Source organism: Notolabrus celidotus, chromosome 11, assembly GCF_009762535.1.
Source record: "Notolabrus celidotus isolate fNotCel1 chromosome 11, fNotCel1.pri, whole genome shotgun sequence".
Lineage (NCBI taxonomy): Eukaryota > Metazoa > Chordata > Actinopteri > Labriformes > Labridae > Notolabrus > Notolabrus celidotus.
Window position 1 is genome coordinate 2,657,453 of NC_048282.1, and position 25,717 is coordinate 2,683,169.

A 25,717-nucleotide genomic window follows, 5' to 3' on the forward strand; every position below is an offset into this window, starting at 1 on the left:
GAAGTAACGCGATCTCTGAGCAGCCGTGTATATTCAGCCAACATGTAAACATTAGATCAACGTGCTGGAGAGCCGAGGCACATCCACTTCCTGAGGGGGCGTCGTCAGAGAGAAAACAGAGTGTTCTGAGGAGGACTGAAGAAGAGGGCTTTTCAGGCATGCCAAAATCTGATTTCAAAGTGTTTTTTTGAGCATAAACTTTAAAGACATGTTTTGGGGACCTCTTAGACCAATATATATTGATGAAAAAAGCGTGATATGTCACCTTTAAGTTTAGAAGGTTTTCGTAAACAGCACAGTACAGTAACTGCTGCTGTTAAAGTGGTAAATGACATTATAGATGCACTAGACAGCCGGAAATATTGTGCAGCTCTCATTATAGACTTGTCAAAAGCCTTTGACACAGTCGATCATGGCATCCTGGCAGACAGACTCCACAAGATTGGATTATCCAACCAGGCTGTTAATTGGTTCTCTAATTATTTATCAGGTAGAACACAGTGTGTCCAAGCCGCCGGGTTTTCTTCCTCTTTCCTCCCTGTTCTAAAGGGCGTACCTCAAGGTTCTATATTAGGGCCACTGTTGTTCACAATTTATGTGAATAATCTATGTGATAGTTTGTCTAATGCTGTGTCCCATTTATATGCTGATGACACAGTAATTTATTGTTCATCTTCTTCAGTTTTAAAATCCCTTGAGTTCTTGCAATCAGCCTTTGATACTGTTCAGTCCCACTTGACTCAGCTCAAGTTAGTGCTGAATGCTGACAAATCAAAGACCATGGTATTTTCAAATGGCAGCTTCCGTCTCACCTTCCCAGGCTGTCTACGGCTCATGGTATTGAAATTGAAATGGTCACATCTTATAAATACTTAGGAATTCTTCTTGATGAGAATCTGTCTTTTAAACTACACATTGATAAACTTGTTACAAAGTTGAAGCTGAAATTGGGCTTCTTCTTTTTTAGAAATAAATCTTGTTTTTCACTGAAAGTCAGAAAACATCTGATCACCACAACTTTTGTACCCTTGTTGGATTATGGAGACCTGCTTTTTATGAATGCTCCTGCTCAGTTTTTAAAGAAATTAGATCCTGTGTATCACTGTGCTTTGTGTTTTATTACTAGTTGCAGCTATCATTTGCATCACTGTTCCTTATACGCTGTCGCACACTGTCCGTCTTTGTCCGGTCGTAGACTCTCTCACTGGCTGATCTTTATTTATAAATGTATTCTCGGACTTCTCCCTACTTATTTGTGTGTACACATGTGTAGAAACCTCAGCTGATATGGCCTGCGCTCTCAGGACATCATACAGTTGCAGCTCCCGAGAGTCAGAACTGAACCTGGCAAAAAGGCTCTTAAATATTCAGCCCCGTTTACCTGGAATGATGTGCAGAAGGACTTGAAACTGACACATCTTGTAACTCTGGGGGAATTCAAGTCACTCGTAAAAGACAGAGAAACAAGCTCCATTGGATCTTGTGATTGCACTGTGTAATCATGTAACCATGTGAAACTGTGACCGTATTCTATTTGTGTTGTTTTGTGTGCTTGTATTTTGTAACCTATTTTGTGCTGCCGTCTTGGCCAGGTCACTCTTGAAAAAGAGGTTTTAAATCTCAATGAGTCTCTTACCTGGTTAAATAAATAAATAAAGAAAAGAGAACCACAATACGATCTATTAGCAGTGAAAACTCTGTAAAATCTAGCTTCGTATTGTCAAATGGCATCTGTATTATAGAATATTTCAAGAGTATAATGTCGTTTTAGGGCCTGCCTTCTAATGTTGTGTTTGAACCGGACGCAAATAAAATCACTTGCTTGCTTTATTCGCTCATATTTGAACCCCAGAACGTTTTGTGTTTACTCGCTGTGGCTCAGTGGGTAGAGTCGGTCAACTATCAATCTGAGGGTTGGCGGTTCGATCCCAGCTCCTGCCGTCACATGCCAAAGTGTCCTTCGGCAAGACACTGAACCCCAAACTGCTCCCTCTGTTGTTCAGCGTTGTGTGTGATTGTGTATGAATAAGATTAACACTGATGGTCCCTTACTATAGCAGCCTCTACCATCAGAGAGTGAATGTGACGAGTCCTGTAAAAGAGCTTTGAGTGCTCAGAAAGAAAAGAGATATATTGTAGACGTCCTCCTGCTGTGGACGTTCCAGACTCCAGCTGATACGGATGTGCTGGACTCCAGCGGCAACAGCTACTACTACTCGTCTCATCACTATCACCGCTCTCTCTCTCTCTTATTCTCCTCTATCCCTCTTTCCAGACCCAACTCGGTCAAGGCAGATGTCTGTCTAACATGAGTCTGGTTCTGCTCGAGGTTTCTGCCTGTTAAAGGAAGTTTGTCCTCTCTGCTGTAACTAGCTAAATACTGTGAGGTGCAATGCTCATGGTGGATTAAGCGGGGGTCAGACTGAGTCTTATCCTGTCTTGGTGTTGGGTCTCTGTTCATAATTTGACATAGAGTGGTCTAGACCTGCTCTGTTTGTAAAAGCGTCTTGAGATAACGTTTGTTGTGATTTGGCGCTATACAAATAAAGATTGATTGATTGATTGATTGTTTGATTGATTGGTTGATTGATTGATTGATTGATTGATTGATTGATTGACTGATTGATTGATTGATTGATTGATTGATTGATTGATTGATTGAGCGATTGATTGATTGATTGATATAGAAGTACAAGTTCATTTAATTTGGGTGAATAACTCGCTTCATTGGCGAGTACCCAAAGACGAGAGGCCCTTGTGCAGTGCAAACTTGCTAGTACAAACAATAGCTGTAATCAAGTGACAGACAAAGGTTTTCACAATTTACCACATAGTCCGACTTCCTTACTCACTTCACTCAAATCCAGCTCTCTTTTATTCCTGTTTCAATTAAAAACCAAACAATAAAAACAGGTGGTGTCGTACAGTCTGGGATAGTGGCACACAGGCACCATCAAATTTTCCTCACTTTCAAGATGAATGAACCTTCGCCAGTGCGCTCTTCACATCAGACGTCAACAGAGGATCTCCGTGCTGATTAGCTATCACGGCTCGTATGATTTGCTGAAAAAGAAAGAACGATTTTTCAACTCTCGTTATTAAGCTAATAAAGCGAGTAGAGCTTTCAATGTGTCACAAATATGCGTGATTCATGTATATAACTCGCTTCATTCACACAACTTGTTCCACAACATCCATGTCATTCACATCTCCCAACAAGAACTCGCATCGACTCACATCTTTATATTAGCATTGCATGTAACTCACTCACGCAAATGATGTTATTTACATTTGATGTGAATACAACACAAGAGATGATGATTCCAATCAACAATTGAGAACAACCTGAGTCAGTAGACTTTCTGTTTGTATAGTTTGTGCACTTTGTCTTTAGCTGCATCCTTGTAACCTGACTAATGTAGGAGCAACAGGACTGAAGGCAAATCATCAGAAATAATCAAACAGCTCCAGTTCACAAGGCTTTCACCTAAAGCTTAATAACCTACGGTCTAAGGTCTCACCTCCCCAAAACACAAACCCCTTGTTTTAAACTCCTAATGCTCAGTGTTGGTTCATCAGTGCTCTTTTGGGCACTTTGGTAACTAAAAGCTTAAAGCTAGCTTTAGCTCACGAGCTAACTGAACACATCTACTCAGATAATGGAGTTCAAATCGATGTATGATTGATTTGAGAGAGCTCCCAGAGATAAGAGAGCAGTCAGCTGGAATTATTTTATTGACAGCTGTGGTTGTAAAACAAATCTGGTCAACGTATAACTTGAGCTAATAAATATGTTTTTGATGGTATTGGACAGAAAATAGGGGGCATTTGTCAGGGCTGAGTATTGAACTAATTTGATCAATTGACAGGATTCTAAGTGCCCGAGGTCTGCGTGAATATGAATGTAAAAAAGTACAGGATGAAGGATGATAATTATTACATCGAGAAAATAAATGTGACAGTGCCTTCCCTCTAAATCAGCCTCTCCCACTTTCTAACGTAGTATTGTCCTGATATTGGTCCTCTCATGTCCTCTCTCTGAGCCACATAACAACTCTCTCTCCTTGTGACAGATTGTTCCAATGCAGCCTGACAGCACTTAGAGCTGAGAGTCATTTAAAAAAATCTATTCTAATCCAAAGTTTGTTAAAAGGCTGCCGAGTTGGAGAACAGATTGTTGGATCAATAACATCATCACAAACCTTTCAAGCTGTTTTTTCACTTTTGCTACACGCGAAGCAATCATTGAGAAGTAATTGTCGGCTGTGTGGTGAACTGGTGCTCCTAAAGGTGCATTTGGACCAAGAGTTCCGGGGTCTTTTAGCCCCCAGAACTTACTTTACCCTGAACTAAAAGGTTCCTGTGCCCCCAATGTTGTCAGTGTTTCGAAGCAGACACGAAGTCCCTGGTAGATTGTGTCACAAGTCACAATCAAGCCAGTGACTTATTGAGAAAAAAAATGCACTACACCACCAGACCAGTAGAGGGCAGGAAAACAAAGACAGATGCCATTCATCACAGATGACACCATAGAAGCAGACTGACAGGCAGGTATCATTATGAGCAACACAACAGTTAGCCTGTTAGCATGAAGAGACTCAGCTGGTGCTGTTTTAGATGGTGCTATATTTCATCACAGATGGATTCACTGAATCAACACGTGAGAGGAGATAAGCGCGAGTAGCAAAGACGTTTCAACACGGCTTTAAAATCCTTTTGAACTCAAAAAGCCGTGGCAGAGATCGGCCGGTGTTTTGGTATAAACCGCAACCCTGTTAACTGGAGACTTTCAGCCGGATGCATCCCTCATAAACGTCTTTAGGCATCCACGGTGGGCTGAGAGAAGACTACTGTTACAAGCTGCTAAATCAAGAGAATCACAGCTTCTTCTTTTGAAAAGTACACACACATACAAAAAAGATAGAACAAATAAAAACTAATGAAAGAAAGAGAAATCAAGTGAATCACAGATGTGTGTGATGTTATTGTGGACGGCGGGCGGAATAAAAACACTGTGGTTAATCTACCAATCAGACACGTTCAGCATGCAGGCCCCGCCCCCCGAAAGTCCTGGGACCTTTGAAAAGTACTACCCCCCTAGCAGGGGCTTTTTAGGGGGGAGATTATCTACCCCTGAACTAAATTTAGACCCTGTGTCCACCGGTCAAAACGCACGTAGTTCAGGGGTAAAGTCCCTGCAGGTGAAAAGCACCTTATGCTCACAGTGTTTTATTAAAAATTGTCTGATATTTAATTACAGGTAAGTCCTGGCAGGTGTCTGAATGTTTGAAATGAAAGATAGATGATCTGTGGCGCATGGACGTTTTATATCTCAGATATGTGACTGTATGTAGTAGATTGTCTGGACGAAAAGTCGCGTGTTTGTGTTTGTGTGTGTGTGTGTGTGTGTGTGTGTGTCCCTTCCCAGTAACTCAACAGCCTTGATGTCTGGGAAAAACACTCCATTATTCCAAACTGCCCTCCTTGTTTCAGCCAAAGTGTCGATGAGAGGGGTGGGCCAAAATGTTCATCTGCGTGTGTGTGTGAGAGAAAGACCGAGAGAGTAACAGAGAAAGAGAGACACACGCAGGGTGGTGGCGGGGGGGCAAGGTAAGACCCCTCACCACACCACGCCATACCAACGCCCCACACAAATTATGCTGGCATGGTTGCTGTTGCCAAGGAAACTGTCCCATGAGCAAGGGTGGGGTGGGTGCAGCCGCTGTGTTCTGAGTCAGGGATGTGTGTGTGTGTGCTTGTGTGTGCATAGTAAAGAAAGAATGTGGTGTTTTTCAGCCTGAGTAGGAGCCATTCATCGTTGTGAGGTCAAGATGGGACGCATTTAATCAATGATACATTTCCCTAAAACCCTGTGTGCGTGTGCGTGTATGTGTGTGTGTGTGTGTGTGTGTGTGTTTAAAAGTGTGTGTGTGTTTGTTGAAGTGTGTGCAGGATTAAAATAGATTTACAGATTTTTAATCAATGCATGGAATCATATTGATGTGTGTATGTGTGTGTGTGTTTGTTGCTAAATCTAAATGAGTTTCTTCATTGACCATGTGCTGCTGACTCAACATTTGTCTCACTTTCTCCCTCTTCATGTATTTGTGTTTGTTTAATCAGCTGCTCTCAGTTCCCTCTTCTCATAACGCTGGTTTAATGCACTCCCAAAGTGAGGATGCGAGCCGGGTTTTTAGCCCGTCTGACCCAATAGGATCTGACGACAGTAACAGATGCTGAATGCTGCCGGTGTTTCCACTGCAGAGGTGGTTTCACATTCTGTTAGGCTTGAGCTCTTCCCTTTTATTGAATTAAGCGAGGTCATGCCGCTCTTGTGGCACACTCGCTGTAATTCAGATGAAGTGCTGGCTGCCTGCAGAGCAAGGCATGAATTCCACCAGGACTAGATTCCCCATTAAGAGGGAGGCAGAGACATTATGCCTGCAAATAGAAGTGCTGAGGTTCTTTCAACATGGGACGAGGAGTACATGTTATGACTGTAATTGATGTAGTTCAACCAGTGAAAACACGTGTAGATGACTGTCAATGAAGGAGGACTTTGTCTTGTTATGTTTAAAAATCGGAGTATATGAATCTGTGTTCTTGGGGTTCTGACATACTTAGAAACAAGAACAGTGTGGGCACCAAAAGTTGCAGTAAAAGGGTGCAACATCTATAAAATGTATTCATCACTGCAAGTCAATTTTGTATTTGTTCCCCGTCTTACTTAAAGATGAAATTGCACAGACCAATTTACTGATAGTAGCTTATCTGTTTGCAAACCTTAGCCTGTCTGACTCGGATCATAAGAGTGAGGTCAGACTCTTATTTTAAGGTTGATTAATTATTGATGTGTGATATGGATTTTTTTGAGTGGATGCTGAGGAGAAACCTGCTCCCGATGAATGATTTTCATACGATTAGCGAATTTATTTATGGACAGCTGAGGATAAGAAAGGCAAATATAGCATATGTATTAATATTCCATACTTACCAATTCCAACGGACAACTCTAATATTAACACACAAAAACCAATGATCAGTTCTGCCTCTTCATTTGTCAGCCTTTTTATTGTGAACCCCAACACCTCTGCACAGTAATAATATCTGTCTCATGTAAAAAGCTTAACCCAGCTACTGGACCAGAAAAAGTGAACTTACTGGACTAAAGACCAAAGTCCATATGTCCAGGACAAGCAGCAACTTCCGGTCTCAAAATATGAAGCCCATGTGGAAGTGTTATAAACTGCAGTTCATCGAGCGTCCACTTGAGGCTGGCTGCAGAAACACCAGAAACCACATACACACCCATTCAAAGAAGACGATCTTTACAGCAGAAATAAACATGTTTACAGCCTGGTTCAAAAAACTGTTTCGGTCTACGTAGCTCATTTCTCCATCAGCACACACTGTACGGTAGGGGTGCAACGGATCAAAAAACTCACGGTTCTGATCGGATCACGGTTTTGAGTCACGGATCGGATAATTTTTCGGATCAGCAAAAAAAAAAAAAAGAAAAAAAAGACAAATATAACATGTCCTCCATTTATTTTGTAAAACACTTTTAAACTTTTGCCAATGAAATAAAAACAAGAATCAACTCTAAATGTACAGCTTGTGCAAAGCCCCCTATCTGTGGACCCAGTCCTGCCTCATTCACTGTATTTCATGGCATGGCAAGTAAAGGAGCAGAGGAACTTCAAAAGTTTCACTCCATTCTTCTTTCAATCTCTGATTTTCACCGTCCACTTTTCTTTGAGCTGCAAACTTGGAACACACCGTTTTATTCTAGGGTCCTACAGCTGGCAAAGTGCCAATATGTGAACTGCTCCATAAATGAAAGTGAAAGTTAAAGATTTCACTGGCAGCAGTGGACTCTAAGTGACCCAGTAACAGCCTGTCTGCGTATCGTTGACATGGAGACAAGTCCTGGTAAACACAAGGTGACCCGACCAAAACACAGAGTGAAGGAATAACAGATCAGGGGCCACAAATAGGCGGCCGGACGCGGCCCGCGTATTGACGGCCTCTGGTCTAGTGGGTGCGCGACGGAATTTCATAACGTGGCTCAATCACATTCAGCATTCACTGTATTTCACAGGGAAACCAAAATGCTCCCATACATGTGACTTACAAGATGAAGGAGGGTTTTCAAGTCCCTCTGCTCCTTCACTTGCCATGACTACTGCTGCGCTTGACGAGTGAGTGTGGATTGAACATGCGGTCATCACGTGAACACGCGCAACTTTTTTCATCAACCGATCCGCGGACCAGGTCCATGCCGAACCGTGGAGAGGCATCCGTACAGATCACGGATCAATGATGATCCGTTGCACCACTACTGTACGGGGGTGATTTTTTAGGATACATTGTGCATCTCTGTATGTAATGTGTTAATAAATGTTCCTAACTGTATCCGCTCAGGAACATCTCTCTTTCTAAATATCCATGCGATGCAAAGACGAGTTCAACTGCTTCTTTAACAAACTTGAAAATAATTTTTTATTGTTTTTGTCGTTGAAATCTTTCACTTTGCATCTCCTAATGTGGTCCAACATCAGGACACTATGTAGTTCACGGTTTATATCACTGACAAACCCCTCTGTGCGTAAACACACATTAACAACCGATCCATTCTTCTCTGTGCGCCTCTGCGTGCTTTGTATCAGCTGATAATGATGTTGGCGTAGCCGAGCACCGTACATAAACAAACATTTGGGTATTGTCGTATCGAACGTGGAGTTACAACAATGGGCCTTTGAGTTGAAAATCAGGTTATGGGGACATTTTGTAGGTCACACAAAAATGATGGGGGCTTCTCATTGGTTCAAACGTTTTGTTGCTGTAATGTATTGTTTGCATGTTGGGAGGTGGTGAGTCTGCCGGGCAAACAAACAACACAAGCAACCGGCAAGACCAAACCAGAACTAAGCTGTGGGAACAAAACTGATCCTTCTTTATAAACGACAGTCTTTTTAAATATTCATTCTCTCCTCCTGCACTTTGAGAAGAAAGTTCACCCCATGTGTTTCAACCTGAGACAAAATAAATGACCTTACACAGAGCAACAGAAAAGTTTTAATCTTGAATCCTTTGCTCTTCTGATGCACCCGCTGGGATTAATGCAGCTGATATCAGTGTGAAGTAAACTAACGTCACCTCTCGGACCCTTTCCTGAATATTGAACTGTCTCCAGCAAAATTAACTTTTTACCTCATCTGCCATTGGTGAGTGACCTCCAAAAATGTACCGGCCAAAAAGGTGTTCCACCGGCCAAATGAAAAAATCCTGCCTTATTTGATTTTAAATAATTACCATACCTTTTTATTATGAAAATCCAATTTAAGCATCATTTAAAGCTGGGGTTGGTCGTCAGATTTAGATCCCCTTTTTGTTATGCTGGTTAAAATGATCTTTATGTCCCGATGACAATCAATACATAATGTGTTCTTAAAAAAGAGGTAAAAAAAAGCGGAGAGGAGTAAACCTGGGGAAACACCAACCAATCACCGTTTTTGGGGTCAAAAATTATGAAACCAATCAAATCCTGTCCTACCGTTCTGCCGCGTACATTTCCCTGGCTTGCACTCTGAGTCCCCGTCTCCTGCCTCTGCTTCCCCTGACTCTACTGACTGCCCCTCTCACTCGACCTCAGGCCTGTCCCCTCTGACCTGATGAGGTGCTTTGCTCAGGACTGTATTCCAGATCAGAGTCTAAAAAGCTCTCACCACGGGGGCTCTGACAAGCAGAAGAATTAATGACATTCAGTAAGTCCTACAGAAATGTAGATGTACTGTAGCGTCCGGACGCTGTAGTGATGACGAGCTGATTCGTGAACATGTTGATCTTTAATAACCGGTCACTGTCGGCCGTGATCACGCCAACCAACAAAGCAACAATCAATGTTTGAATGAATGAAGAACTTCTCCTCTTGTCTCTCCTCTCTCCAGCTCACACACTCTACACCTCTCCTGATGCCTTCACTGACTGTCAACACTGTAGGAATTAAGAGCATCTACACTGAACACGTTTAACAAACAGTAGAGTTGTTACAGTATTATATATGTGTTATAACTTTTCTCCTGATATTGTGTCACCAGTACAACTGTTAGCATGACAGTGTTGAGTACTAACGGCAGCCATGTTTTTTTGTGTTTTTAACTTTCACTATGATAATGTTTTGGTGAGGACCGGTTTTGAATCAGTCACCATCATATGGTCGCAAGTCAGCAGCGCTCGTGCATGTGAGCGGGGGGGGTCGTTTTGGAGGAGCTCTGAGGGAGGAGGGGAGGGGTTAGACGGAGTCCTGAAGACATGCTACATTCAAATTCATGCTAGTTTTCCATGACTACCAACCCTAGCTTTAAAGAATACAGTTATGTACAGATAGAATTAGATTATTTCTATTTTTTTAGGTTATACTTCATTTCAAGGTGACCGCTGCATCATCATGTATTAGAAATATTCAAAAGTCTGTCTCTGTTCCTCTTCTCGATCATCTCCTGCCTCTTTGTTTATCCTTTTTGTTTGTGGTGGCTTCACGTTGGGAATGTGTCGCCACATCTTCCTCGAAACGCTCTTCTTGCTGTGCTTCTTCAAGCAAAGGGAATGAATAGAACTCCAGTAGCTGACGTCACGCCGTTCCCAATGTACCAAATCACAACACAAGTACTGACAGTCGGCAGAAATGGGCAAAAGTATGAAAACAAAACCTCACATGCAATACAAAATTCTCCATCGGCCACTGGCGGGTGTGTGTTTTTGTTTTACAAGCCAAACTAATCTTTTACCCGCCATTGGTGCTTGGCGGGTGTTAATTTTTTATATTCTGGTCTCCAGAGACTAATAAGCAGATCTCCTGCTGAGCTGAAGTGTAACTTTCTACTCTCTGCCTTTCGTCTGCTGAACTTTCCTCTCCTACTGTGACTGTTTCTCTGTTTCACATCATTTCTTCATTTCCACTGAGTCATGTCTTCTCTATCGTCCTCTCCCTTCTGCTCATCCATTCCTTCTGTTTTCTCCTGACTGTCAGCACGTTGTGGTTCCTGCTTTTTTCTTCCTCCTTCGTCCTGATTTCTCAGCCTTTCTTCTCTGCCTCCATTAGTCTCTGCTGTGATATTTTTCTACCCCTCTGTCATTATTTTCTTCTCCTCTCTCCTCCTCCCCTGCTCTTCCCGACACCCGTCATCCATCCAATCATCGTTTTTAACCCCGTCTTCATCTCCCCTCTCCTCCTTCTCGATCCACCTATCTATCCGTCATTTTTCACCCTGTTATTACTCTACAATTTTCCCTCACACTCCGGGCTACTCTTCCCCTTCATCCTCACTCCACATCCTCCTCAATCCTCCCATCAGTGCCCATCAATTCCCACCCGCCCTGTCATGGCAACATGATTTTACAGGCCCTCTATCATCTCCCTGCATCGACCTTTCCTGTCCAATCCCCAACTGTCCTCTCCCATCCCTCCTCTCCCCAATCATCCTCATCATCCTCCATCAATGTTTATTAATTTCTCTTATCAGGATTTCTTTTACTCTGTTCCCCCTTTCCCCCCTCCTCTTCCTCTCCCTCCTCGTCTGTCTATCATCCTGTCATGTTTTGACATTTCTCCTATTCTCATCCCGGAGCTGTCTTCACCCATCAGACTGTTTTCATCTCATTGTCACTTTGCCATGTCATTTTTTCTCATCCTGTATCTCCGACGCTCCTCTCCCCCGCCATCACCTCCTCCTCCTCTTCCTCCCCTTTTTGATTTGATCCTCCTTTGTTATTTCATTCTCTCACAGTGACTTTGTGGTTTATGTGCACTCTGAATACAGATGCTCAGAAACCCTGCAGTAAAATTAAATGATCCAGTTTAACACAGTCCTAATATTTGTTCATCTCAAACATTATGGAGTTCATCAGGTCTTGAAGGTGTTCTTCAAATATTCAGATCCCACATCACATGCTGACCAGAAGCTGTAAACAAAAGTCCTGAGGGCTTACAGCATGCAGCGTGTTAATTGGGTTGAGTTGTGGCAACCTGTCTTCCCACCTCGTTTGACATTTGATGAATTTGGCGAGGGTTCAGGCAAATTGGATTCATGCTCCTTTAAAAGTAAATCACAGCTGTAATCATGCACGATGAACTTTACTCTTTGTCCGATGTTTGATCTGGCTCAGTATGAACATCTGAAAAAGATCACCAATGTTTAAACACACGTGGATTTACTCCTCTAGACTGAGGTGGACCCGGGGTTCACTGCTCGTTCCCATTTTTAGATAGCAGGGTGTGAAAATCAGTTCAAACTGGACTGGGAGGAGGTGAAAACCCGACCACCTCAGGGAAGCTGGGTACCTTAACCCTGGACTTCCACCAGAACTGTGTGCGGTCTGTCTCCGATCCGCTATGGTCCGGCTCCATGCTCTCTCGTCCGTCAACACACCCCAGTTGTGTTTTTCGGAACTCGGCACAGATCAGGACCGCCGGACAGCTGGAGTCATGTGACCGAGGTTTTCCCTCGGTAATCACTGAATCAAAGATTCTCCTCCTCCTCTCCTCATCCATGTTGTCTTTCTGGTCCTCTGAAAACCTCTGACCTGTTGACTCCAGGCCTGGCTCCGCTCATCATGACTTTGGTTTGTTGTTGTAGTTAAGTGAAATACGATCTGGTGATAACACAGAGTGTTTTATTCTGAAAATTAACCGGATGTTTTCATTTTGTTTTGGTGAAACCTGACTTCCTGTCCCGCTCCATCTGCTCTGTTGAGATTGATGCGTCGTGCTCCGGCATCCGGCAAAAATAGAAGTCTTGTGTATCTGATCCTGAGGACTCCGACCTGCTGGATCAGATACACAGCCGGAACGCAACGGAGCGGATCCAGTGGAAGTTAACACACTGACTAGAATAGAAACCTATCAGATCCTGTGACGGACCGGACACGGATCTGGTGGAATTTGGCTGTTAGGGGACCTCGCTTTCTCCAAAAGAGATGTGGGAAATAGTCAGACATAATCTATAACAATGGGCCTCATTCACTAACAGTGCGTACGCACGAATACGTGCTTAAAACCATGCGTACGAACATTTGAAGCACAAATCTGGGATTCATCAATATATTCTTACTTGAATTTGTTCTTCCACTGCAAACAAAAATAGAACTTCCTCAGACCATGCGTACGCACAAATGATGACGACCAACTTTCCAAAAACATGTAAACACATACTCTTTGAACTAAATGCATGACATGTTTAAACTACTTTCAGTAAAAGAAAAAAGCCAGAATACTGTCATATAGCTATCTGCCAAAAAGAAAGGCAGAAAACTCATCACATTTTCTATTTTCAGGGTTTTATTTCAAGTTTAGTTTATTTTTGGTGATATTTTTTATTATAATGGGAAAAATGTACTATTTTAGAGAACTTAAAAAAAAATCATTCTGGAAGACATCTCATGACCCTCCATTTGTGTCTCGCGACCCCCAAGGGGGTCCTGACCGAGACAGACCCTGACAGTGCTCGCTACTAGCACCTCGTCCTGCTGCTGGTTAATGAGACTGCCACACAAACGGGCTATTAACCCTTAAAGACCACTTCTGGGGGCGCCAGAGTCTCCTGAATTTATTTTGAATTGATTTTTTAAAGCTTATTGATAGGACTAACAGTTGGAAAGTTAACATTTAAGAACAAGTAGCCGGCGGCAGCTGTCTAGGTCTTTGAGGGTTAATGAGAGAAGTGTGTTTGTGTTTGTGTTTGTGTTTGTGTGTGTGTGTGTCTGTGTGTGTGTGTATGTGTGTATTTTGGCTAGAAATGCCCATCCCTAGTTAATGGCGATAACCCTCCTAGGTTGGGGTTAAAGGTGACATATCATGCAAAATTGACTTTTTAATGGTTCTTTACCTGAAATATGTGTCCCTGGCATGTCTACAAACCCCCCGAGAATGAAAAAAATCCATTCTGCCCCTGTTCTGATTTCTCCACCTTTCTGTAAATGTGTGCTGAAACGAGCCGTTTCAGACTTCCATGTTTTTGTTACGTGCAACAATATCCGGTCTGTCACGGAGTCAGAGCTTGGAGCTTGTTCAGCCCATAGACTGTATAAAATAATACTGAATCCCCCCTCTGTTTTTCATTACCTGCACAAATGTGTGCTAACAAGGAGCTTAGGAGGGAGGCATGCTAGTTGTAGGCTGTCTTAATAAACACAAAGGTCGGTTTTACTCCCCACGTCTGCAGATTTGAAGATCTAGTGGATGATTTTTATTTATCATGGATAAGTGCTAGCGCTAATTAGCATAGCCACATAGCTACATGTTCATAGCTGTAGCTGTAGCTGTAGCTGTGTACCAAGACACACGTCGACATACTGACAAATAAAACAACAAGAAACACTAAATCTGTGACCAATCCTTCAGAAAAGGTCCTGCTGCCTTTCTGGCAGAGGTCGGTTTTACTCCCCACGTCTGCAGATTTGAAGATCTAGTGGATGATTTTTATTTATCAATTGATAAGTGCTAGCGCTAGTTAGCATAGCCACATAGCTACATGTTCGTAGCTGTGTACCAAGACACACGTCTACATACTGATAAATAAAACAACAAGAAACACTAAATCTATGACCAATGGTTCAGAAAGGTCCTGCTGCAGGCGCCTCTCCGTCAGGATCAGATTCAGAGGGTTGAAGTAACGTGATCTCTGAGCAGCCGTGTATATTCAGCCAACATGTAAACATTAGATCAACGTGCTGGAGAGCCGAGGCACATCCACTTCCGGAGGGGGCGTGGTCAGAGGGAAAACAGAGTGTTCTGAAGAGGAATGAAGAAGAGGACTTTTCATGCAGACCAAAATCTGATTTCAAAGTGTTTTTTTGAGCATAAACTTTAAAGACATGTTTTGGGGACCTCTTAGACCAATATATATTGATGAAAAAAGCGTGATATGTCACCTTTAAGCCCCTAATTTTTATCACGCCTGGCCTCCCCAGAAGTCAGTGCCCCAGTTTGCCCCCTCTCAGTCATAAAAGTTCCACGTCCACTGATAACCTTTGACCTGTCGAGGAGTTTCAGGAGTAACTTCAAAGCAAAGCAACGTTTTCTTAGAGCACCATCTTTGGGCCAACATAACTTCCTCACCTCTTTGGTTCCAGATTGATTCTGGTCTGAGTTCAAGACTCTGCACGGTGGTCCAAACTACCGGCCCTTTGTTCCCTCTGTGATGTCCAGCCAGCCCAGCCAAATGAGGAACTTTTGGCTGTCACACATCCTTTCACAGAAACCTGCTCTCTCAGCCAAATGTGATCAAGTGTTTTCACAGTACACTTGTCCTGTTGCTCCTCACGGTGCAACTCTCCATGTCATCATTTATTCATGTGTTTATATCCAGTCTGTCACCATTTCATGGTCCTGCACTGAGGCCTTATATCATTTCTCTCTCAGCCTTTTTTATTGATCCTCTGCGTCTCTCAGGAGAGACCCACTCTCACTTCTGTTTTCCTCTTCCTCTATGTTCACTCTTTAACACATCTCATTCTTCAATGTCTCCTCCTCTGGTCTTCATGCTTCTCACACCCGTTCGTTCCTTTTTGGGGGTAAGCCCACATGCTAGCTGGAATGATATGTCAAATAAAAAGACAGATGCAGCAGTACTGTAGGTATTCTGAGTCAGTCATCACTTTCTCCCTGCGTGTGTCTGCTCCAGTGAGCTGCTGTTGAAATAATTGCCATGTGTTCAAAGAAGGCTGTTTGGGCAACATTTAAAGAATACAGAGCTGACACGTAGATATTTCCTCTGACAGATATCTGCACTGATGGGTACGTGAGGTGGGCAAATTCAAAGAGAAGTTATGTCTTTGTGTATTGCAACCTTTTTCTCAGTCAAATGAGGGGATAGTGTTGGTATACACATTGTTTTATATACATTTATAAATTATATTTCAGAATTTGTCAAATGGTAAAGCTGCTGAGGACAATCAGGGCCACTGACAAATCATTTTTCGTGAGGTTAGGCAAATAAAAACAAAATATTTCTCTGATCGTTATTTTCAAATAATTCTGACATTAAAGTCAGAATTCTGAGATTACAGGAGAAAATCTTTTTTTCTAAGAATTCAGAACTGTAATCTCAGATTACTGATTGTAATCTCAGAATTCTCACTGAAATCCAAGAATTCAGGACTATAGTCTCAGAATTCTGACATTAATCTCAGAATTCTGACTGTAATCCCAGTATTCAAGACAGTAACCTTCGAATTCAGGAATGTCATCTCAGAATTCTGACTGTGATGTCAGAGTTTGGGACTGTAATACGAAAATGCAGCACTGTACACTCAAAACTCCGATTGTGATCTCAGAATTCTGACTATGATTTCAGAATTCAGGACAGTAATCTCTGAATTCTGACTAGAATTTCTGAATTCTGACTGTGATCTCAGGATTCTGACTATAATTTCAGAATTCTGACTGTAATCTCAGAATTCTGACTATAATTTCAGGATTCTGACTGTGATCTCAGGATTCTGACTATAATTTCAGAATTCTGACTGTAATCTCAGAATTCTGACTATAATTTCAGAACTCAGGACAGTAATCTCAGGATTCTGACAGTAATCTCAGAATTCGGGACTGTAATATCAGAAGTTAGGACTGTAATCCCAGAATTCTGACATTAATCTCAGAATTCTGACTGTAATCCCAGTATTCAGGACAGTAACCTTCGAATTCAGGAATGTAATCTCAGAATTCTGACTGTGATGTCAGAATTCTGACTATAATTTCAGAACTCAGGACAGTAATCTCAGGATTCTGACAGTAATCTCAGAATTCTGACTATAATTTCAGAACTCAGGACAGTAATCTCAGGATTCTGACAGTAATCTCAGAATTCTGACTATAATTTCAGAACTCAGGACAGTAATCTCAGGATTCTGACTGTAATCTCAGAATTCTGACTATAATTTCAGAATTCTGACTGTAATCTCAGAATTCTGACTATAATTTCAGAACTAAGGACAGTAATCTCAGGATTCTGACTGTAATCTCAGAATTCTGACTGTAATCTTAGAATTCTCACTGAAATCCAAGAATTCAGGACTATAGTTGCAGAATTCTGACAGTAATCTCAGAATTCAGGACTGTAATATCAGAAGTTAGGACTGTATCCCAGAATTGATGACTGTAGTCTCAGAATTCTGACAGTAATCTCAGAATTCTGACTGTAATCCAAGTATTGAGGACAGTAACCTTCGAATTCAGGAATGTAATCTCAGAATTCTGACTGTGATGTCAGAATTTGGGACTGTAATACGAAAATGCAGGACTGTAAACTCAAAACTCCGATTGTGATCTGAGAATTCTGACTATGATTTCAGAATTCAGGACAGTAATCTCTGAATTCTGACTATAATTTCTGAATTCTGACTATAATTTCAGGATTCTGACTGTGATCTCAGGAATCTGACTGTAATCTCAGAATTCTGACTATAATTTCAGAATTCTGACTGTAATCTCAGAATTCTGACTATAATTTCAGAATTCTGACTGTAATCTCAGAATTCTGACTATAATTTCAGAACTCAGGACAGTAATCTCAGGATTCTGACAGTAATCTCAGAATTCGGGACTGTAATATCAGAAGTTAGGACTGTAATATCAGAATTCAGGACTGTAATCTCAGAATTCAGGACTGTAATCCCAGAATTCAGGACAGTAACCTTCAAATTCAGGAATGTAATCTCAGAATTCTGACTGTGATGTCAGAGTTTGGGACTGTAATACGAAAGTGCAGGACTGTAAACTCAAAACTCCGATTGTAATTTTAGAATTCTGACTATAATTTCAGAATTCAGAACTGTAATCTCTGAATTCTGACTATGATTTCAGAATTCAGAACTGTAATCTCAGAATTCTGACTGTGATTTCAGAATTCAGGACTGTGATCTCAGAATTCTGACTTAAATCTCAGAATTCTGACTATAATTTCAGAACTTTGACTGTACTCTCAGAATTCAGGACAGTAATCTCTGAATTTTGACTTCAAATTCAGTATTTAATAACTGTCAAATGTGTTTTTTCTTCAAAACAGTTTTTCCAGTGGCCCTGATCATCTTCTGTACAAAGCAGACAGTGACAAATCCTTCGGTCCAGAAGATTTTTTACTTGTTGTACTTTATCAGATTGCATTGAAACCTGGTGTAGACAGATATATGGACACACTCATCAAATGTCATCACAAATCAGAAACATGGCATGTTGGAGCAGGAACACCACACATGAATAATGCTACACTGGGCGTCAGTTTATGTTCTGATATCAATCTGTGCTGTTATTCAGATTATTCCAGAGGCTCACATTCTCCTCGAGGTTCAGTTTACACTGAGAGTTTAAAAAATGTCCCCTCTGGTTTTCATTCCTGTGTTATCACTGGTATCACAGAACAGCCAGGTTGTTAAACAAACGCTGTTTATTAACATCTTAGGTCTGATTTTCCTGGTTTGAAAGTTCAAGCAGTTTTCTTCCTCTTCAGGTTCTTCTTCTCCCTCTGCCTCTCGCTGCTATTTAAGGCTGCCAATGTGTGAAGCCAGGCCTGGTGCTGCTTAAAAGCCTATATGTTTATGCTTTTAGCTTTGTGAGCCAATGCCAAGTCCAATCCACTGAGGTACACTTGGCTGTTAAAATATTAAAGTTAACACAGGACAGATGTACGTGCAGTCTGCTCATAGCTCTCATAGATGACGTGGTGTGAGAGTTTAAACAACATTTCATCATGGGGCTGATTATTCTTATCAGAGTTGTTTTTATCATCCATCTGTCTGGAGATGTGGTTCAGGTACTGTGTTCTGTGTGTAAGTGTGTGTGTCTGTGTTTGTTTATTCACTAAGGATACAATTCATTGTTCCACTCAAGTATGTGAGCGATAAGAGAAATGAAGATGCAAGTCAAACAACTAACAACTGTTGTGTGACAGATACTGCAAGCGTGGGAACATTTGTGTCTTAGTCCAGTATGTCAGTCTACTGCAGTGGGAGGACATCTAGACTGTAAGATCTGTACTTGTGGCTATGAACACACATATTTATTTTGAAATCCAGCCACCATTCTGATCCTAAAATGCTAATTTCATTTCATGTGTCAGATAACTCCTCCAGATACCTCGAGGCATGTTCAGAACTAACCGAGCTGCAAGGCGACCACCGCAGACTTCCTCTCCTTACCTCTCATTGTCCTCTGTCGTCTTGTTTCCATCATCAGAGTTGATCCAGAATGGCCGTCTGCTGACTCTGCCCCTAGTGGCTGGAGACCTGCACTCCCTGCTGCCTGACGAGGACCGGAGGCGTCTGTACGTGGCCATGAAGGATAACCTGCTGTCTACGAGTCTGGATGACATTACGCAGAACCCACGCAAGGTTAGAACTGGAGGACACGCACACGCATCCACATACCATTAGAGGCCAGGTTGAACACAGACATACAGCAGACACGCTCGTGTTATCACGCAGAGAGATTTGCATGAACTGCAGACACGTATCAACAGGCAGAGTGCGGCAGATTCTCATAAGAGATGTTTCAGGGCACTGATGGGACTTAATGAGGAAGGTTACATGCCTCTGAGTAAAATCCACTTTGATCTTCTGCCCACTTCTTTTCACCCTCATAAACTGTTTCTTCTACTTTTCATGTAGAACCACAGAACACACAACATGTTTGAACCCTGGAATCATGTTTTCCACTCTCTCATCCTTCTTTCTCATTCCTTTTTTTGGCGCCTCCAAGAAAAACTATACAAGAAAAACGTACATTTTCCCTAATGAAGAATCCTGTTTCTGGCAAATTGGTGTGTTATTTTTGTAAGCACTTACAGATGATATGTACTACTGTAGAATTTGGAATATAAATCCCACTGCTGAAAATCAATCAATCAATCTTTATTTGTATAGCACCAAATCCCAACAAACCTCATCTCAAGATGCTTTTACAAACAGAGCAGGTCTAGACCACTCTATGTCAAATTATGAACAGAGACCCAACACCAAGACAGGATAAGACTCAGTCTGACCCCACCTTAATCCACCATGAGCATTGCACCTCACAGTATTTAGCTAGTTACAGCGGAGAGGAAAAACTTCCTTTAACAGGCAGAAACCTCGAGCAGAACCAGACTCATGTTAGACACACATCTGCTGAGACCCAGTTGGGTCTGGAAAGAGGGATAGAGGAGAATAAGAGAGAGAGGGAGCGGTGATAGTGATGACACGAGTAGTAGTAGCTGTTGCCGCTGGAGTCCAAATGTCACAACTTTGAACCCTGCTGCTATCATCACCACCGCTCATGGTTTAACTTTCTTTGGAGAGATCACTAACCTAAAGTTTCTCTCACCTGCTCCGCTCCTTCATCATATTGATGGACAGGATCCAATATGGAAACGTCCGTAGCCTGCTGATTTAGCATGCTAACGGAAGCTAACGGTTTCCCCTCACCTTACGGTCTATGGTGTCAACAAACAGAAGTTAAATGTGTCTGAACTCTTTTCTGTGGATTGATCTGACATGACGTGTGATCAGTTTGTCTCTGGTGTTGATCATGTTAGTGAAAGTTAATAACTGTCGTCAAGGGGCTTTGACTAGGGATGTACATTTTAAGTATTTTCCGTGATCGATTTTTGGAAATGTTAACGATCAATTATCGATTACGTCAAAAACAATGCCAAATATGTTGTTTTCCCCCTAAATTTTATTTTCTACAGCAACAAAATGCATATCACTGACAGGATTGAATACGGGTATATGTTTGACACGCAGAATATCAACGATCAGGCTCATTAAAATATTCTCCGCGGACATAATCTTATAAAGTGAAGGCTCATAATACTAACAGAAAAGTACTTCAGACTCACAGTGTCCAGTTTTCTGTCTACTCGTTCTTATTGAGAAAAATAAACATGTGTATTCGGTCAGGTGTCAGCCGGGAGCGCAACCGGGTCATAATCAGTCCCGCTGGAGAAAAGCCCAGACGGCTCTGATGTTGCTGCTCTGTAAACGTAGCGTACCAGAATTTCCCACCTGTCTGTTGCCTTTGTATCCAAAGGTGGGAAATATCCTGTTTAAAGCTGTCAACCTTTGTGTCCGTGTTGTTGTTGGCAGCAGTTTTGTATTGATCCTCTTTTAAAAAGCGCACGTGGAGACCTGTCGCACAGCCGCAGCCGCCAGCTGAGCGTCTCTGCTGTGCGCAACACCTTTAACAGCTGATTCACATACAAACATGCTTTAAACTTAAAACACCTCCCTGATAGATGAGTGTAATATGAGACCACATGATGTTTGTTCCACGTGACGGAAAATTGATAAAAAAAAATGTGTGTTTCGAGTAATTTCTTAACAATCAATTAATCGATAATCGATTAATTGTGGTCATCCCTAGTTTTGACCAATCAGAATCGAGGATCTTTCACAACCAGAAGATCAGTAAGACAGCCGGGTAATAAAATAAGTTAAAACACACAGAACATAAAATGCTGTCAGAAAATGAAATAGAATGAAATAAAAGAATAATGATAAAACACTTAGAATTAAATTAGTTAAAAAAAACACAATAATTAAATAAATTATAAGAATAAAATAAAAACTGTAAGAACAAATAAATCCAATAAAAGAACAGACAGAGGCAGAGACCACACACTTTCATGCTGGGTTAAAAGCCGATTCACTAGCAAGGACCACGCCACACAAGGATATAAGTTGAACATTTAATGAATTAGTTGTGCGTGGTGTGCCCAGCAGAAGGAGACTCAGGATGGGGGTTCCGTCTCAGCGTTATCCTGCCGGAGCTGATCTTGACCCAGGTTGTACCTGGAAGTAGACAGGGCATAGAAGGAGCGAGCACGAGTTGAGTAGGAGAGGACAAGGAAATAGGTTAAGTGCAGTAGAGTAAGGTGAGGGAGGGTGGGTTGAAGAATCATGGACAAGCAGTTGGAGTAGGCTGGCTACGTTTAAGAAGGCTTGTCAGGTTATTGAGGGTGTGGTTTAGGCGTGGTCCTGCTCCCGAATCTAAGTTAACACCTTAACTTCATGAAGTAAAAATATGTTTTAAGACTGAGTCTAACATGGGGGGGCAGCTCGTTCCAAAGTTTGGGGGCCACTGCCGAGAAGGCACAGCCACCCCTGGTTTTAAGCCTGGTCTTAGGGACCACAGGAAGCTGCTGACCAGTAGACCTCAAAGACCTTACAGGAGTGTAGCTTTGAAGGAGGTCGGGGGTATACTGTGGAGCCTCTCCATTTAAAGATTTAAAAAGAAACAATCAAATCTTAAAATGAATCTTAAATTGAACAGGGAGCCAGTGGAGGGAGGCGAGGATGAGAGTCATGATGACATAACGCTGATGTCAAGAAACTCTAAACCCTGAGGCAGGACGCATACGGTCAGCTCTGCCCTGTCCTGATTCAGCTGGTCAAGTTCCCGCCCAACATATGTCCCTCCTCCTAATGAGTGATGATCCATGTTTCCACACACCAAACTGGACAAACTAGTCATTGCATGGTGACATGTATCACATAACCAAACATTTCACATTAGACACAAGTTCCAGGTTGGTGCCAACGCATGGCGTCTCTAACGTGATATCCAAACTGCCAGACAGACACGTTGATGCTCTCCAGACAGTCTCAAGTTCACAGCAAGGCAAGCGACAGTGCTGCCTTTTCATAACTCTACCCTGCTGCATCGAATCAATACCCTCATGTGTCACACAGACACGCTAGCTATCAGGTAGGCAAGCAGACAGACAGACACAGAATGAAGGACAGACACCAGTCAAGGAAGCCAGCCACCCACTCATCCAGGCAGGCAGCCAACAACGGGAGAGAGATAGTCATAGTCTACTCATAACTTATCTCAGTGCTGGCTGTAAACGTATACGTTTGTACATACAGTATTTATAGTCTGTTTATACTCTCTACTTCTTTCCCCTGTGGTGTTAAGACCGCTCACAGCACCAGCCTCTCCTCTTTTCCTCTTCTTCTGTTTATTTTCTTTGCTACTGATACCCTCAGATTCGTATCACTGCAGCCTGCAAGTTATTCTTTCCTCTCTCTGTGAGTTTGAACCTAACAGGTATGAATGTATACAGATCACGCTGCCTTCAGCTAAAAGAGACGGACACGTTACCCAGTCTTTCAGTCCATCACAGAAACCGGTCGCCTTCAGCAGCGTTCTTCTTTGATCAGGCAAAAAACCATCTCAACATTCCTTCTGTGTGAGTCCACAGCTGGCAGCCCACATTACACAAAGGGTCACCAAAGGGATGAGTGTGTGTTGTGGCTTTTTTTTGCAAGTGTGTTTACTCATTCGAGTTTCTTCTATTGTTTCCATTTTCTTTCTTTCTCTCTGTACACTTGGTATTCTCCAACAATGCACAGTGACCTATCATCTCTCATCATCAGTCCTACTTTGTGTTGTGGGTGCGATTCTTTCTTTTCCTTCCAGAGGATCCAGGATTATGCTTAAGGCCATTCCAACATTCATGCATGTTGTATGAACTGACAGCCAGCATGCTCTTCACAGAGGGACACATTTCCATTAGCAGAAGTCTCTAACCCGGTGAGGGTCCTTTAGGGGTGGTCCATGTTCCTGTCATTTTGTGGTATTTGCAGATAAGGGAGAACGCGGTCTCTTATCTTATCTGATCATCTCAGCTCTGCTCTGTTCTGGCCTCTGCGGGAATGACTGCATCAGGCAACCATTACTGGATATCCAGAAGAAATTGTTTCCTAAAGGCATCATCATCTGTCATTAATCACTCTGAAGAAGTTGGTGTCACATTTTCCAGAACAAAGCAAACTGGAAAACTGGTAGCAGGAGTTTTGTGTCAGGGAGAAGAATCAGCTGATGTTCTCACACCCTGAATTTTTTTTAAATGCAAACTCTTCTGCAAATTCTTCACCCTTTAGCAATCAGTTCAATCTGTGCTTCACCGTCTCTGTCCCCGGGGGAATGACTGACTTAAGGAAATAGTTAGATTAGTCATGAAGCTGCTATTTGACACTAATCCTCACCTCTGTCTGTCTCTCAGTCCGTCTCCTTCTCTCTGTACTTCTCTGCCCCCATTCTCCCCTCCACTCCTGGCGTTTCATGAAAGCACTGGAATAAATCCTCTTTGTTGACTGCTTTTATTTCACACTGATTAAGTTTAAGTACACAAACAGAATACTGTAATATGATTTAGAGCACAAATGCAGGGCTCATGTTGTTTTGATTACATTAATTCTATTAGGTGAGTCACTTTGTGGAGATAATAGTCCTCTGGTGAAGTCACTCTTTGTCTGATTAGAAATAAATCCTTCCATGCTTGATTGTCTTACCTGAACTCAGGATGAACTAATCCAGCAGCCAGACCTGAGTGAGCTGAAAGGAAAGAAGACCTGGTTCTGCAGCTACATGTGGGTTTTATTCAGAGGTTGTGATTCAGGCAGTTTAGAAAAAAGGACTAACACCGTCGTCTTCCTTTACAGAAGACTTAACTACATGTGTGCCCCTCAGCTGTAGTTGGAACTACCTCGATTTTGCTTGTTAAGTTTGAGAGGTTTGATTGTTTTTATTGCAGCAGATGGAACAAGTTTGAAGCAGTCATTTTGTGTCTCTGATTTGACAGTGATGCAGAAGACAAAGAGTCTGCATGCAGTATAAATAAAGTGAAATCATAAGTAGAGCGGGCTGATGTCAAAAAATGCCATGAGGCATTTATGTGGACCATAGACTGACTAATAAATGGACGTAGTCTCCGTGACGTCACCGATATTAGAAATGCTGGACTAACTTCATCAGAGTTTGTGTGAGGTAAGAGGCGGGCCTTTAGCCTCCTCGCTAACAGCTACAGTGTTCCCGCCTGTCAATCAAGTCAGCCATGCCCTTATTTGGGCAATATCATCAGAAAAAACAAGTTATTAAAAAATTCACCCTCGTACAGTGTGTGCTGATAGAGAAATAAGCTCTTCGGACCTGAACTGTTTTTTGAACCAGGCTGTAAACATGTTCATTTCTGCTGTAAAGATCGTCTTCTTTGAATGGGTGTGTATGTGGTTTCTTGCGATTCTGCAGCCAGCCACTAGTGGACGCTAGAGGAACTGCAGTTTATAACACTTCTGCATGGGCTTCATATTTAAAGACTGGACGTTTGCCGCTGGGTGTGGACCAAATGTCTTATTAAAACAAACTAGCTAACATTTTTGCTTCCCAGCCAGACTGCTGGAATTGTTCTTAGTAGACATGCAGTGTTTTTTCTTTTCTTTTGTTTTTTTGGGGATGGTAGGTCAGAATAAATTAAAGTGAAATGGACATGACTTTGATCAGGCGAGTCTGAGGAGCAAAAGGAGCCCTGTGTCATCTGGCTGGCTGCTCTAAAACATTCTCCCTTCACAGTCTTCAATATGACATCAGAAGAAGTCAACTGCTGTGTCAAAAACACTCGGCTGTACTGGAATTTGTGTACTCACACGAACAGTAATATTTCAATTAAATGTGATGAATATGGTTTACAGTTACAATCTAACCACAGGCGTGCTGATTAAGTCAACAAGTTACAGCAGTAGTTGCATCACTGTGCACATAACTGAAGCCAAAGAGTGTGTAGTCACAGCTAAGCAGTAGATTAATTAGTCATTTAGCCACCATGCTGCTTTGACAGCTTGGCTCATAAACAGGACACTGTGGTGCTGCCAGTTGGTTTTCATTTTCTCCTCCTTGAAG

General features: G+C 42.1%; 1 protein-coding gene across 1 annotated transcript in view; it reads left to right on the forward strand.

Moving 5' to 3' along the window:
* The window catches only part of sema3h (sema domain, immunoglobulin domain (Ig), short basic domain, secreted, (semaphorin) 3H), a 107,648-nt gene that overhangs the window by 32,641 nt on the left and 49,290 nt on the right, over positions 1 to 25,717 (forward strand). The window contains exon 4 of the mRNA XM_034696732.1: positions 19,232 to 19,386. Coding sequence (XP_034552623.1) covers positions 19,232 to 19,386 — 155 coding nt within the window. The remainder of the gene's footprint in view (positions 1 to 19,231; positions 19,387 to 25,717) is intronic.